Source organism: Zophobas morio, unplaced genomic scaffold (assembly GCF_036711695.1).
Source record: "Zophobas morio isolate AGI-343-1 ecotype UQ-CSIRO unplaced genomic scaffold, CSIRO_AGI_Zmor_V1 ptg000004l, whole genome shotgun sequence".
Taxonomy (NCBI): domain Eukaryota; kingdom Metazoa; phylum Arthropoda; class Insecta; order Coleoptera; family Tenebrionidae; genus Zophobas; species Zophobas morio.
The window spans coordinates 14,128,687-14,144,347 of NW_026972109.1; the positions used below are offsets into that span (position 1 = coordinate 14,128,687).

General features: G+C 41.3%; 3 protein-coding genes across 12 annotated transcripts in view; 1 reads left to right on the top strand and 2 right to left on the bottom strand.

The window, feature by feature from the left end:
• Positions 1 to 1,976, bottom strand: part of LOC135142109 (telomerase-binding protein EST1A) — a 101,564-nt gene extending 99,588 nt beyond the window's left edge. For 3 of the 4 annotated variants that reach the window (XR_010282466.1, XR_010282464.1, XM_064073779.1), the window contains exons 1-2: positions 1,887 to 1,976; positions 1,139 to 1,646 (exon numbers count right to left, since the gene is read on the bottom strand). Coding sequence is in view for 1 of the 4 variants with exons in the window: in XM_064073779.1 (XP_063929849.1) it covers positions 1,139 to 1,637 (499 nt within the window). In the remaining 3 variants the exon portion in view is untranslated. The other variant, XR_010282465.1, reaches the window with a different exon arrangement.
• A 104-nt stretch (positions 1,977 to 2,080) lies between these two features.
• LOC135142158 (uncharacterized WD repeat-containing protein alr2800-like) lies at positions 2,081 to 4,719 on the top strand. 2 transcript variants are annotated; one of them, XM_064073831.1, is made up of 6 exons: positions 2,081 to 2,361; positions 2,902 to 3,122; positions 3,172 to 3,361; positions 3,404 to 3,707; positions 3,753 to 3,845; positions 4,460 to 4,719. In XM_064073831.1, the coding sequence occupies exons 1-6, from the start codon at positions 2,111 to 2,113 to the stop codon at positions 4,613 to 4,615; spliced, it is 1,215 nt and encodes a 404-aa protein (XP_063929901.1). In that variant the 5' UTR covers positions 2,081 to 2,110; the 3' UTR covers positions 4,616 to 4,719. The 2 variants fall into 2 exon arrangements, with proteins under 2 accessions (XP_063929901.1, XP_063929908.1); XM_064073838.1 differs by having other exon boundaries at positions 3,763 to 3,845; positions 4,460 to 4,547.
• LOC135142125 (protein phosphatase Slingshot) overlaps positions 4,606 to 15,661 on the bottom strand; it is an 82,799-nt gene continuing 71,743 nt past the window's right edge. For 4 of the 6 annotated variants that reach the window (XM_064073799.1, XM_064073793.1, XM_064073802.1 and 1 more), the window contains exons 4-7: positions 12,843 to 13,018; positions 12,491 to 12,556; positions 8,431 to 8,895; positions 4,606 to 7,695 (exon numbers count right to left, since the gene is read on the bottom strand). In XM_064073799.1, the coding sequence (XP_063929869.1) occupies positions 5,397 to 7,695; positions 8,431 to 8,895; positions 12,491 to 12,556; positions 12,843 to 13,018 (3,006 nt within the window). In that variant the 3' untranslated portion in view covers positions 4,606 to 5,396. Of the gene's footprint in view, positions 7,696 to 8,430; positions 8,896 to 9,771; positions 10,262 to 12,490; positions 12,557 to 12,842; positions 13,019 to 15,661 lie in introns of those variants that run through there. The other 2 variants (XM_064073810.1, XM_064073815.1) reach the window with 2 other exon arrangements.

Below are 15,661 nucleotides of genomic sequence, written 5' to 3' on the forward strand. Positions count from 1 at the left end.
ACCAATAGTTGTTTTCACAGAACAAATTTGTTGCAACTAAAAAATATGAAAGACTGAAAAGTCTAGAAACAATTGGAAATTACGTAAAACATACAAAAGTTGGATTTATATTCACATAGAACTGCAACAAATGCTATTCAACAATGAAAGTCTGTAGCCTTGAAAAAAGAAGGCAATAAATTATATTGTTATAAATTATGTATTGAAAACTAATTAGTGATATTATATAACAAATACAAGGAAGAGTCCAAACAATATAAAACGAAAACCTAAATCAAAATTAGAAAATACATTTTTAGTACACAGCAATAGTGAGAACACTAAATGGTGATTTCATATATGTTAAAAATAATTGTACCTTCTTCTCTCGGTATTTTTGGTAAGTATTACTATTATTTAAAAGCAGAGGCTAAACGATTAAGCTTACAAAAGAAAATGAACATGAAATACAATGTTAAAGCTGCTGCTGTTAATAAGTAAAATTTATGAAACCTTTTTTTAAATAAAACACAACTTGGCACTGCAGTTGATGGAAATATTTTTAAAGTATATTTGATTATTTTCACTAATAGCACCAGAAAAAACAAAGATTACAAGAATAATACCGCTTTTGAAAAAATTTTGCTGGCGCCTGGCAATATTTTTCCTTACTCGTGAATTAAAGTACAGTTTGTGTCAAATTCATGAAAAGCAATTTTGAGTTTTTTCCAAATTCATTAATCATCCACCTTCAATTCACACAAAATTTAATTGTAAGCTTTTTCACACTGGATGATAATTTACAGATATGTGAAGAAACAAAATTTTAAAACACTGATTTCATTGATTAGAAATAATAAACAAACTTTAAATTAACTGTTGAGCAGATCTTTTTCATAAAAGTGTATGTTTGAAACAGATTTTACAACTACTCAGCTTAAAAGTTTGATTACACATGGTGAAGTCAAAAACCTTCTTAAAAACAGGCACTGTTTTATCAAAGTTCAAAAAACTAAAACGATTATTGATAATAATCGCAGTATGACTACTACCAATAATGACAGAAATAATAAAAATTCCGACATTTGTCATTTTAGACAGTTCTAGCAACATTAAAGAATAAAAGTCGGACCATGGTAGAAATCAACAAATTCTGTACCTTTATCGTAATTGCGTGACGGGAGCGGTCCCGAGGGTTCCACGCTCCTCGTGTCCCTTAATTCCCTCATTCGTTGCGAGCTGCCCCCGTTGGGCATGCCTTTGGGTTCGGAGCCTTGGCGCTGCCTCCACTCATCGTGGAAGTCAGAGTTGCCGCTATCGTTGCGCCTTCGGTTTGAATAGCGTTTCGATCTCGAGGTATAACGGTCGTCGTAGTTGCCGTTGGTGGCGGAGTGTCGGTCGTTGTCTTGCGACATTTCCCTGGCGTTGGCCACAGGTCGAGGAACGTAGATCATCTGTTCGGGTTTGCGGGTTTTGCGCTGGGGATTGGGTTCCGTTAAGGGCTCCGATTTGTACCTGGTCTCATCGTGCGCGTAAGTCTTGGATTTGGTCAGTATTAGGTTGGTGTCGGGTTCAGACTCTTCGGTTGCTGTGTTTGATTTTCTGAGGGGTCCACTGCCTGGTCTGTATATCTCCTGCTGTGGTTTACCACGTCTCATATTTCTTTTCTGGAAAATGAACGAAGCTAGTCGAGGATCAGACGAGAAAAGATTGTTTATAAACACGATAACTTGTGGGCATATTTAAATTTTTAGGTTATGTCAACACTTCGTGGCGATTTTGAGCCTGCGACGGGCACTTATGCGACAATTAACACACAATAAAGCCCCAATTAACTTACTACATCGGATTTATCACTTGGACATTATATAAAATTAATAATGATTGCGACAGAAGGTGACACCTACCAGCTTCTAGTGCTTTTTCCACTCTTTGGCATTGGCTAACGCGACAAACAAATTTCGTAGAAACATTCAACGATTTTCTGATAAAACTCGAATAATGTCCCCCCTTTCGAAGCACCTCATCGATAACGTTTCATTAATTAATTAGAAAAATCACGGATTTTTGAAAAATATCGCGTTGCGAAATTTTGACATTTGGCGCCAAATTCAAACTTCAAATTAACGGAATGAGTCTACGCAAACCGAAGGATAAAGATAAAGTGAAGGGCCTGCCCCAGAGAAAATCTATGGCGGGGCCCACCTTGCTGAGCACCTTCACCCAACCGGGGGCTATCAGGAAAAGCATAGCTGTTGACACGCTGGGGAAGCTAGGGGGTACTTCTTTCGAACCCGAAACTGAAACCCTCAACATCCAACACACGTTACCCTTCAAGGACTACACGGCCTTAGAGGGAAGGATTAAAATGCTATCAGTAACGTGAGTACAGTAAATTATCACAATTCAAAAATCTGACGAAATGGAAAAATTATACACGTAGAAACTGAAGTAGGGGAGGACAGGGCAAAAAGAACCACCATGCTAAATGTAGGTATCATATTGATGCATGATTCGTTCATGTTATATAAAAATATGAAATTATTATATACAAACCTTTGTTGTTAACTTATTACCTGGATTGATCGACTATTTCTGCTTACAAAAAGTTATTTTAAAGTGGTCGGGGGTGGTTGTCCTCATTACTGCACTTGCGCAGTATACGAAAGGGCAAAAAGGTTTTAACATGCACGAATGAATATAATTATACTCTTTTCTCCATGATTTTAGATTTTAACACGTACACTTCACAACAGTTTTTTTCAAGACTACAAATTTAATTTATGGAAGAAAGTAGATAATCACTTTGGCTCATGATCAATTATTATGGATGTGTGCATATAAAATAATAAAACACACGTAACATAACTACATGTCATACACGAATCGGCACTTTTATTTTTCCTTTATTTTTGAGTGCAGCGACATCGGTAAAGAAATCTTGTGCTGTAAATACAACGAAGTGTTCGACTACATCGCAGCGGGTTGTTCCGACGGCAGCATCATGATGTACAGCGTCGACGGTACCTTCAGTTCTCGATTTATAGACGAAGACATAGAAAAATCAACCGCACCTGTGACAGCAATACAACACCGTCCAGTCTCCAAAAGTTATCCCATCAACAACTGCTTCACCTGCACTTGTAAAACAATCCCTCGCAAAAAAACTTCACCGGTCATAAAAACTTTCAGACGCTAATGGTTACGTCAAGTCCTGGAACTACAACTTCGGCCAGTGTCTGTTCACAATCAAAGAAAACAGGGAGACCTTTGGAATCACCTACCACCCTCGATACCCTAAGTTCGTGACCTACGGCGACGACTGCAAAATCTATCTTTACGATGAGGAGAGCAAAACGCAGGAAAGGATCCTTTCGAGCAGGTACCACATCTAAGTTTGAAACAGTCGCACTTTGAAACTTAGTAACAATCCTAAGATTCACGACGGCCACACGTCGAGGGTGTTCGCAGCTTGTTTTCACCCCCGATCCAACTACGAGATTCTTACAGGAGGGTGGGACGACGTGGTACACTACTGGGATTTGAGGCAACCTCATGCGATCAGGCACTTGTCTGGTGTGCACATGTGTGGAGAAGGAATAGATATTAGTTATAAAGGAACAGAAGTTTTGACGTGTGCCTTTCAGACTGATAAACCTTTTCAAATTTTTGATTACGTCTCTGGGAATATGATCGGTACTTTGGCGAAGACAGAACACAATAGCAAGGTTTTAGAGACGCCATTCCTAAAGTATGAATTAATCCTTTCTTAGCTGTATATAGGGACCTACGCTTCTAAGGATTTCGCGGTGTGTGGAGGAACTTCTCCGAATCTTTTTAGGGTGATAGATTTGAGCACGTATACGGTAAGTACCGCGCTATTCAGTCACGGTTTTCTTTCTGTTCTTTGCCTTCTTTCCCACGTCTTTGTATCTCAATTTTTCTTAAAACTTTTTTCTTCCGTTTCTTCCATCTTAATTGTGGTCCTTTTATATAGACCTATTGACTTTTCTTTGTTAAAACCTAATAGATTAATTTTGTGATTTTTATTGTTCTTTCCACTGTTTTTAACCAATTAAGTGTTCTCCATAAACACTGCTAGTCCTCGGGGATTACTTACTTTCAATTTAAAAACGAATGATATCATTGCTAACTATAATCACACGAACAAAAATTCTAGAAGAGCGCCCTCAATGGGATGCTTGTAGAAATAAGCGGACCGATAACCGATCACTGAAAACATTCTAATTCACCGACGGCAGGGTTTAACGTGCTACGGTTGGCATCACTTGCTTCACAGTAACGTCAGTGACATTACGTAGAGCAATAAAAATACCTCTGCTATCCTAACCTATCACCTATCACTTTTGACAAGGTTAGTGGCGATCGATTAATGTGGTACAACGTAAATTAACTTAGAATTAGAATGACGGTGATTGGATTTAATAAAAGCTACTAGTTCTAACTCCTCTGCTTCTAGAGTGCCGCTTCTGTCCTGGGTCTGCCGTCTGCCGTCTACTCGCTGGACCTAGGGCCCCCGAAGAAGGGTGTGGCAGCGCAGCGCACCGACATCGGAGGTTTGCCACAGATGGCGTTCGTTTCGGCGAAAAAACTATACCAAGTCGATTTTACTTAAGAATCGCTTTTTATTGACATGTTCAAGCGATACATTTTATTTGATTTATACACGCTATTGTACAAAAAAGAAACTATCACACAAATACACACAAAGCAAGAACAGCATTAACTAAATGTCTATCCTAAAAAGGAAACGTACAAATGAAAGTAATAAAAAGGATAAAAAAAAGAAAGAAAAAGTTGAGAGTTTGTTGCCCAGGGCTTGAGCTTCGTGGGGTTGGGGGGCTGTAATTCCTCATTTCGCAACAACATACAGACTAGATTTTTGACAGCCAAGTCGGATTATTCCGTTTAAATAAAGTTAAAAGCAAAATTGTGATGTTGATATGTTACAAAATAAAGAATAATCGGAAACTCTCCTGCTCTCGTAGATTATTGTTTGGTTAAATGGTCCACAGTTATTTTTGGCAGTGAGAGTAACAGAATTTTTTTGTTGCTGCTATTAAACAATCACAGCAGGTTGTAAGCAGTGACAAGAAAATTTACAGTAGTCGAAAAATATTTCCGCCTATGTACACAAAGCGACACTTAACCTTAGAATTTACTTTGCACTATCGAGTTTACTGCTTAAAGCCTTTAGTGTCAACCGTATTATACACATTGAAAGAATAATAACAGCGGTTTTTTCGTTACTATAATTTCATGAGCAGTTAGAAAGAGAGAGAGTGAGAGAGAGAGAGAAAGCGGAAAGTAAAAAATCGTCACGAAACAAAATACACATTACAACAAACGCAAGAAAGAGTGCAGTCACAGCCGTATTTCTTTTTGTAATTTGAGCATTACATAGTGTTGTAAAGTGGATTGTTGTGCCTTGGTTTGATAGTTAGCCTGGCTAAGGGGTGACTTTTGCCGTACTGCTGCTGCTTCTTGTTGGCACTCGCTATCACCGACGCCACTAGACACTGAGGTGCGTTCCTAACAACCGGCGATATCGGCGGCCTTTCCGCCCCCTTATCGTTCCCGTTCTTCCACTTGGTCACCTCGACGCACGAATGTCGTGCGTTTCTCGGAATGAACGCTTTGCCGCTTTTCGGCCGCTTGGCTACTTGTGCTTCTGACTTATTATTCTCGAAAAGACCTAACAAATTTTTAAAGTTCATTTCCTCGACTTTCTCTTTGTCTTGGTGGACACTTACAGGGGACGACGGCATGCTGTTCACTTTGTTCTTCTTGTTCTCCAGGCTTTCCGCTTCGGTGTTTGTGCTCGTTTTCGCTTCGAATTCTTTTTTGAGACTACGCACGATCCCCGACGTGGAACCGTCGCACGGTTTTGCCGCCTTGTTGAACTCTCGGGGGAGGTTCTCCAAGAAACTCCGGTGCTGCTTCACGGAAGAACACTGAGCTGTGCTTATTACGGAAGTGGAGGTGTCTCTGGACAACGAAGAAACGTTCGAGGCGGACCTCGACAAGGAGCAGTCCGGGGATACCAAGTCCATCGATGACGATTCGGGAGCACTCACCGATAGCCGGATCGAATTCGGGCTCTTGCAGTCCTCCCCCGGGATTCTAATCATCGGGCTTATGGCACTTGGCGACAACACCGTCACGCTCAAGTTCTTAATCAACTGGTTGTTGATGGCTTCGACGGGTTGCTTCTCTTCCGTATAGTCGAACAGAGTCTCTGAGCTTGAGGATTTCGTCATCGCGCCTTCGTTCCCTTTCCCGTTGCTCTCTTCGATCAACTTCTTCGTCCTCTTCACCGTCCCTGGATTCCACGGAATGTCTTCTTTATCGTAGGGAAAAATCCCGGATGAGCTTTCTTCCATTTTGCCCCTTGGTCGCATGTCGTACGACCCCCACGAACTATTCCTCGACGGAAGCAACCGAGTGTCTCCCGAACCCCACGAGCTATGTCTCGACAGTCCCACTTCTGTCTGCGACCCCAACACCACCGCACTGTCGTACGAACTCCACGAACTCTGTCTAGACGGGCACTCTCTCACTTCCACGATCTGCGGCTCGACCGATATCTTCTGCTGTTTTTTCTCTTCTCGGTCGAAGACGCGATCCAACTGATTCGAAAACGGGTCACCGTCCTTCTTCACCCCCTTCTGAGGAACTTGATTAATACTATCTTGCAACACAGCACTTTCCGGTAAGTTCTTCACTACAGTCGAGGAAGTCCACACCGTCTGATTACTCACTATACTGTCAGTTCGGGAATCACAGGAATTACTTGTACTATTACAGGAAGACGCTTTCGTTTGCTCATCGCCCGGATCCCAGATCTCCTTCTTGAGCAGGTTCGCCCGGAGCATCGGCGGCGACTTCTCCGCCGGATTTTCGTCCCCGGATTTGGATTCGAGCTCGCTGACGCGCTCCTTCACGGACGGGATCTCGGATCTCTGTCCCGGAAGATGCACGATCTGGTTCGGCGAAACGCTGTACGACTCTCCGTTGTCGCAGGGCATCAGCACGTGTCGCGCTTGCCCCTGCTTCTCCTTGACGCTCTCTTTGGAGGCCGACTTCTGGCTCAGATCTTCCAAAGAGACGGAAACCGGCGACTTGTCCGCTTCCTTTTCAGTCTCTGGTAAATTGTCCGGCGACCACGACTTTGGCCTCGTTCCCAAATTCCTCAGGTCCTGCCCGGAGAGAGCGGCGTGTTTAGGCAGGGCTTGGATGATCGGCGTCGGTTCGCTGCCCGGCGGGATCTTGTCCATCTTGCTACCCTCGCTCGGGGATTTCAGGTTAGTTTCAGACTTGGATCTCTGCAATTTTTCTTTGTTCTTCATCGCGTCGAGGATGCCTTGATAGGTTTCCAGCTGCGACAAGAAGCTCGTGTTTGGTTTGATGCATGTTCTTTTTTCTTTGACGTGATGCATCGCCGTCTGGAAATCCCAGTTGTACGCTTTCATAGCGTAGGCGATCACGACCGAGGCCGACCGACTGACGCCCATCTTGCAGTGCACTAAAACCTTAGAACCGTTCTGTTTTGCGTTTGTGATGTATTTGAAGGTGTCGTCCCAGTATTTCAACAAATCGGTTTTTTCGTCGTCACACACCCGCACGTTGTAGTAGTTGAAGGTGCCGGGGAAGAAATTGTCGATCTCTCGGGTCACGTTCAAGATATGTCCAACCCTACAACAACAAACACACCATTAACATCAAGCTAAAAGTTTAACAACAATCCCGGACGAAACTAGGTCTAGGTCACTTAAATTTTGCTACCATTGTTATAAATTCTGAAGATAAGACAGACAAACAATTCAATTTAGAAGTTGGAGAGTTCTATTAGTTATTACACGGTCTTAGACGAGTTATGATTGTCAATCAAATTGTAACGACTACCATGAGATTTGGGCATTAATTTCCCAATAAGACCAAAGCAACGGATCAATGTGTACACGTCATTAATGACGTCGTTTCTTTACCAATCATCATTGAGTTAATGTTTTATGAGATTACGTTGGCACTATCGATAATAAAACCTATGCTACCATGTGTATTTAACAGTAAAGTTGTCATTGTTAATTTTTGAAACAAATAATGAGAGTTAAGAGGAGTCGCTACGTTTGGCGCATAGGATTTTCAACACATTTTCAGAATATAATATCTCCATTATTAACAGACTTATTGTTATGAAATTTTAAATGTCACCTGTCCACAATAGAAGAGCATTTTTTTCCATTTTGGTAAAAATTTTTATTATATACTTGTGGAAATTTCGAGACGCGGCTTGCACCACTGTTTTCAGTTTATAGATATCTAGACACCACGCAAGAAATATGCTGGAATTTCTCCGACCTTTGTGATACGTAACTGTACAAAATGTTACTACCAAAATTCGACTGAGAGAACCCCTCTCCTACTCACCCATTTCTTTGCAACTCCTCGTAATTGGAAGCGTTCCACTCCGACCCCAGATACACGTGATCAAAAATCTCCGTCGGAGCGTCCATCTGCCCGAGGATGGTCAGCATTTCCTGGTCTATGAAACTCTTGTACTCCCCTAGGTCCATATCCAGGTCCTCCTCGAGTCTCGTCCTGATGTATTTGCTGGTGACTTCGTCCAAATCCACCGACATCATGATCTCCTTCAATGTCGTCCGGATAACTTTTTCGGTTTCCTCACGTTCCGTAGGCTTGGTACGAATCGAATCGGGCGATGGTGGTCTTTTCGACTCGAGATTGTCCATCGCGTGCCATTCGTTGAGACAGGATCTGTCCGATTCGATATTTTTCTCATAATAATCGACCCAATCGTGGGTCAAACCGCCTTGGAAGTAGTTTTCTTCGCGCGCTTTCGAACTAACTTTGTGCAAAGTTTGCAGGGCCGACCTTTAAAAAGAAAATAGGTCAATTAAAGAGGCAGGATTAAAACGGGTTTTAATGAAACTTTAAGAGTTTCAAAAGGGTTTCGACGCTCGAGTTCGCCGTTTGAAGTGGTCCTACGATCTTTATTCAATACTTGTGGCCTCATTTTTTGCACGGATGTCATAAAAGGGTTAGGACGAATTTGTAACAAAGAATGTTCCAAGGACGCCAACTTATTATACTTGGCATTTTATTAAATAATGCGATTGAGCAACTAGTGTTGTCATAACACCTGAGCGATGGGGAAAAGCATTCTTGGGTTGTGTTTTGATGGATTTAAGGTCAATGAAGATTGCGAACTGCGGTGTCATGATCATGATTCATATTGTTATCGGAAGATGGATCGTAAATAAATATCGGTCTAAGCTGTAGTAATCCGTTTGGGTGGGCCGATAACAAAAGCCACACGAGTATGGTAAAAAGCAAAAAAAAATCCACACTCTACAGTATGATTATGCTAGGCATATATGTGTTGATGTATAAATGTATTCTAGATTGCGTTCCCAATTATGTCGGGCTCCTATTACTAGTGAATCACCTGCATTAAAAATGAAAAGTATATAAAAAATATATAAATGCAATAATGAAAAATGATGTCGAGTTTTTAATAGCAAATGAGAGGTTGCCAAGGTCTTGCAATACTATCCACAACTCTTAAAAATATCTACAAAGGTGTTGTTGATTGTGTGGGATAATTCAGTTTAACTGGTGAATTTATGTGACAGTGGCAATTACGTTACCGTTTGAAATAACCCGAAAAAATGTCACTACGTCCGTTGACATTTCTTTAGCAACTCGTGACGTTAAACCGTCGAGTTAAATACCCTTAACCGTCCATACCTATCACCATCCCACATGGATCGGTTCGTGAAGCTAGATTTGCGGTTGACAACCATTATCACATAAACATTGACGTCTGTTCCCCTCCAAACGGACGCAAGTACCGCGATAATCCACTTTTCTTAAATCCGGCGATCGTCTTTAGACGAACAGGTAAAGAAAACACGAAAAAATCACACAACCGCACAGGTGATTAATCCGAGAGCGACTGGTCGGACCCGTAGTCATTGAAGGAACCGAACATGGCCATCATCCGCAACACGACCTCCTCGCACACACCAACACTAAAATCCCGCGCGCTATATCCTTTTAGAAGTGACAGCACAAGCAAAAATGTCTAAAAAATGTTGTAACTACCACCCGATCAGGATTCACTATAGTCAAAATAACAAACCGACGGGCGGCGAGTCAGGGTTTATTCGATTCGATGAAACCGACTCAAATTCTATTATGATCCATAGTAGAAACGAGACGCGGAAAACTCGTTGACGATCACGAGAACGTCTAGATACTGAATCTAATAGTCGCATGGACGTGCAAATTAAGCCGTGGAAAGGAGAGGAGTGGCAGTAAATGCAACTTGCTTTAGATGCGAGGCCTTATTTAGACATACGACGGACAGAGGCGGACTACGGCGGTCCGGGAGCGGAAAACGGACATACCGGCTCGGGGCCCCAGGATGGGGTGCAAACGGACAGGTACGAAGTCGGCAAACACTTGACTCAGACTAAGAACGATGTGAAGCAGCCATGAATCACTAACTGTGGCCAAGATGAAGAGAGATGATTCAACAAAATATTATGACTTTAAGACCCGCTACTTCAGTTGTTGGTTAAAATCGTAATTAACAAATCATGGTCACAGTTTTACCACAACTTTAGCCAAGAAGTTGAGTATATTTTGGTTGGAGCGAATTGTTAATTTTGTCGTACGCTTGGGACCAATTTCTAAAATTCCTTGAATACATACAGGCACAGAATTAGAACATTCATTAATAAACTAGTTGCCAAAGAAGGATCTATGAAGTAATTGTCGAAAGTTACTATCACCCGTAGAAGTATTGTCGCTACCCAGCAGCGAGAGGTATTAGACTGCTCCACCTCTTCTGAGACCATACGAAAATATTTTGAATTTCACCTTCCTTTAAATAATTTTTCCAACGCAGGTTCTAACAGTTGTCTCAAAAAACAGTGCCAATGTTTACGTTCTTTAACAACAATAAAAAAGCTTCGACTGTCAACAATCGAACACTCGCCAATTAAGCTGACATGACTTATAGCTCTTTGCCCAAATCCGCCAATAATAACAAACAAAGCGCCACGCGGGGATACCAAACTTAGCAACTGCGCAGGCCGCTTACAAGCTTTTATCACCCATCCACTCTCCAACTACGTCTCCTTCTTCCTTCTCCGTACCCAAACTACGGTCTCAGTAGCCCCGTTTTGCGCCTCTTTCAGAAAAACCCGTCGCCGTCTCTACCGTCCGTTGCCCATAACAGGCAACTTTCCCACACTTGGCCCTTGCGTCTCGCCGAGTTGCCGCGACGCTTTTTCTCTTCGCTTCGGTCGTTCTGAATGAAAGCGGCCGTTTAATAATGTGTGTGGTGCCTTCGGGTACCGTTACCGTTGGGTATCCGACGAAGGAGCGCGTTTCTTCCATATATGGCCTCTAACCTTCACGACGCGCTCCATTCAGTTCGACGAGCTCGGAATTCGCGGGGATCTTCACCTCACATCTAAGACGACCTTCTGGTCGACCGGGCGAAAGCAACGACCAAGCCAAATTAAGGGCAACGGGGCCGACGCGTTTTCGCCAGCTTCCCTTATTTAGCGCGTCGATCGCCCACAGGTCTCCGAAAACGTGAAAGTCCGCAAAAATTACATCACGGTAGGTGAAAGCGCCCCCTGCTCGAGCACGTAGCAAGGGGCAGATTTCGAGTGAAAACGGACGACGAACCGAGCTAGACGACGACGCTAAATGAGTGATTAATTTATGTATCGTCTGCGTAACTAATCATTTTTGAGTACTTTACTACCGAGGAGATGTCATTAGTGTAAATTAAGAAGAATAACGGCCCCAAGACAGAGCCTTCGGGTACTCCACTTGTTAATAAATGTCATTTAGTTTGATTATTCGATACCGACACTCTGGCAACCGTTTTTAAAAATTGTCATGAAATGAAAACTTAGTAAAATACAGGTTCTTTTACAGTGATTAATTCAGAATCCCAGACTATTTTTACCGCTCTGAACACAGCTCGTAACTCATTTATTACTAATGACTCTGATTTTTATTCAAGGTGCCTCCTACATAAGCAGCATTTTAAAACCAAAAAACACCGAGCCATTTTTACGTCATTCCCATTCATAAAATGCCACAAAATAATCAGTTATCACTTCGACAATGACGACAGACGAGGCCACTAACAACGCCAAACCAATTAACAACCAATAAAACCTACTGCGGCTGTTTCGCGTTGACCACCCTGTACATTACATCACACCACCGACTGGCCAATTTCCTCAACCCAAAAAAAGCTTTTCCCTTCCTCTTCCCGAATCAAACTCCAAATCGCCACCTCCCACCACCCACCGTCACTATATCCTTAAATGGCGTCGACGAGCGACGGACGGCGTCGCATCTCTATAAAGCGCGCTAATTTTGGGACGCCTCGCGTCGCGGCGCGCTTGCCCAACATTTAAAAGTTCGCGACACTCACCACATCGCCTGGACGGACACTGGCTTGAAGATGTGATGCCGGTTGCAGACGCTCACGCTGAAACCCCTGAAAACAATATATACAGGATGTTTTAAAGGAATTGATCGGTGCAGAAGACGGCGCGACGCGTCGTCGTGTGAAAGGCGGATGACCTTTCCGTCTACACTGTACCCAAAACAAAGAATTAACAGAGAAAAATATAAAGATTCGGAGTAGCCCATGTATCGCAAGGTACATTAACCTTGGATTTTAACATGTATTTAATTTTTTCGTCTACGATGTGATTTATTTCGTTTGAGTAATTCGTTATTTTGAATACAGTATTTTTGTCGCACGTGTGTTGTTTACTTACCCGTCGCCGTCCAATCGGATGGTCGTGTCGGCCATGACTTTGAGGACGAGACCGACGGTTGTTTTTTCGTTGCAGTCGATGCCCAAGAGGCAGGACTCTTCCGCTCGTTTGCCCATCCTAGAGACGATTACCAGGTAGCGCATGCGGCCGGTGTGGACGCTCTCCAGCTTTACGGCCTGAAACGATATTCATGTTGAACACATCGTTTGCTTTTACGACCACAGACGTCAAAGTCGAGTTTTGCGACTATATTCTCAACTAGCGCATCACGTTAATTAGCTAACACACCAGAATGGAGTAACTTTATAGTAGAAGTTCAAAAATGATACTACTGATTGAGAGTTGGAAAATAAACTCGATTACCGTCTACTAACACCTACAGACCCAAAAGTAACATTTTATTGCTTAAGCTGGCCACTATGTTTTTCTACGTTTCCTTGCTTGTAGAATACGAAAATCCAGGTTTCCGTGTGTATGTCTGCCTGTTGATATCCAAAATTAACGCATTTTGAAATGTTAATCGTGTTTTTAGAATATTGTGATGGCCAAACGCTAACTAAAATTTACATAATCTTTGAAGGTGGTACTTAGGGCAGATTTCGTTGACCTGTGGAAGACAAATTTGTAAATATTGAAAGTGTTCCCGAACATTAATAGATAAGAGTTTTAGGTACCACAATATGCATCAAAACAGAAAACTTAACTCGTCTAGAAAGAACAGTTTTTTATACGGAATGACGTCAAGATCGTTAATAAATATCGGAAAAAATAACAGCCTCAATCTCGGCCCCTGGGATATGCCAAATTCAGGCGTATCTAATACGTAATAATTAAATTTAAAATCTGAGACAAATAAACCTCAATTCATTCAATAAGTTCAAATAATTATTCCACGTTTCTTCTAATTAGTGCTTAATACGTAAAAACGGTATTTTTTCAGCGGTTTGACTCATCGGATGTAATCGATGAAAAAGCCACTAAAAATCGCCAATAAAAAAGAAATCGCCTGAGAAAATACAACGCCACTGTCTCCACTTCGACTACCATCCTCGGTCGTCACAAATAAAAATTTACATGCGATGTTGGATAACGGGCGAAAGTAGTACTTGGCTGATACTTTGCGAACATCAAAGCCTTTTAATTAACAGTCATGTTGACATTTCTTTTATTAGTTAATTGCCCGTTAGAAACCTGATACGTAATTCTGCTAAATTAAGAATGACGGAAAATTTTGTCCGATTAAATTTTGTTTCCTTGGACGCTTTTTTAAATATTTGGTCCACTTTTTTATTGTCAGAAAATGTGTTCAGCGCAGCCCACCCGTTTATTACTATATTATGATAAAAACCTCAACAATATTTACATTTCCGGTAAAAAGTTGAAAACAACATAAAACTAACTTCCTGAAATAATAATCGTTTTTTATGACGTGTCCTCTTTACATAAAATTTTAAATCATGAATTTTTATCTGAAAAAATGTTAATATGAAGTCGTTTACCTACATTTTTTGCCAAAAGTAAAAACATAAAAAGTGAATAAACTTCTGCCCGAGGCGATATGACAGAATATACAAGAATGTTTAAAAATAAGTATGAATGAACACACGGTTGATTTACGAGTGCGAAATTTCCTCGACAACAAAATATAACAGACTTACAATGGCGTAAAATTAAAACATTCAACAAACATAACCTCACGATCCATATTTCTAACGATAACTGATAATAAAATAAGTCAAATATTATTATCAAGGTTGAAAATCCCGGAATCTTTTATTGATTTCTTGTTTAAAAACAACTGAGAATTTTGGGTCATTATTTTAAAAACGTTGCGAAAATTTCATCCTTGTTACATAAATGTAAACAAACAATCCTATCAGCGCTGACAATTTAATACATGTAATTAAAATCGCAGTCATTATATAACCCGAAAAATGATTTACTACAAAAACCACTAGGAAATAAATATGGAAAATAAGTTAAAAAAAAATCAGTGAGCTATAGTAAAAAAGTGACAGCCGATCTATCTATTGTAGTTATCTTCATTAATCTCGGGTTCATTACTCGCGGTTAGCAAACCTTCTAATTTAAAGCCGCACCGAAACCTTCGGATTTTAAATCTGCGCAAAAATGTCGTATTTTCGACAACGCGTCTTACGAAACCCATCAATCCGCACACACATTGTCGACACGCACAAAACACACACACATATACTTTCACTAGTCACACTACCAGCATATAAAACAAATGCAAATATAAAAAAAATATATAAACACAAACGACAAGCACGATAAATATGTATTACCTGACCCAGGGAATAAACGTCTCGCTCGTTTCGGGCTAGACCGTACCCTTTTTGATTATCTCGGATGACCTTTGTGTCGTTCGATAAACCAGTGAAAGTGCGCCTAGGTTGGGTCGTTTTTCGTTATTTTCCACTTGGATCGTGTCGATGCACTCGAAAACGTATTTATTGTTGTGATCCCCCCTAAAAAGGTCACTAGTTGCGTCGTAAACACCGCAAAACGTGAACCGTTGGACACGTCTCTATATTTAAGTTTTTTGGAAGCGGACCAAGCGAATTCAGGGCCGCACTCCGTTGAAAAAAGTTTACAATCGGACGCGGATATACAACAATAACGTAACGCTTAATTATAGATTGATTACATTTACATGTATATGTATGCCTTTCTCTTTGCGAAGAAATCGAGACCTTTAAATGTCAGGGTGCACGACGAGAGAACAAAGAACATCTTCGCACCTGAGGAGTGATAATTGATGAGCGAATGGGTACCTACCCTTGGTCACGAAACGTCTT

Bases quoted from the DNA above. Each gene is read 5' to 3' on its own strand.
- LOC135142158 (XM_064073831.1), top strand. From the start codon at position 2,111: ATGAGTCTACGCAAACCGAAGGATAAAGATAAAGTGAAGGGCCTGCCC. The intron at 3,362-3,403 runs GTACCACATCTA...TTTGAAACTTAG, and splicing joins GAAAGGATCCTTTCGAGCAG to TAACAATCCTAAGATTCACG. The intron at 3,846-4,459 runs GTAAGTACCGCG...CTCTGCTTCTAG, and splicing joins TAGATTTGAGCACGTATACG to AGTGCCGCTTCTGTCCTGGG.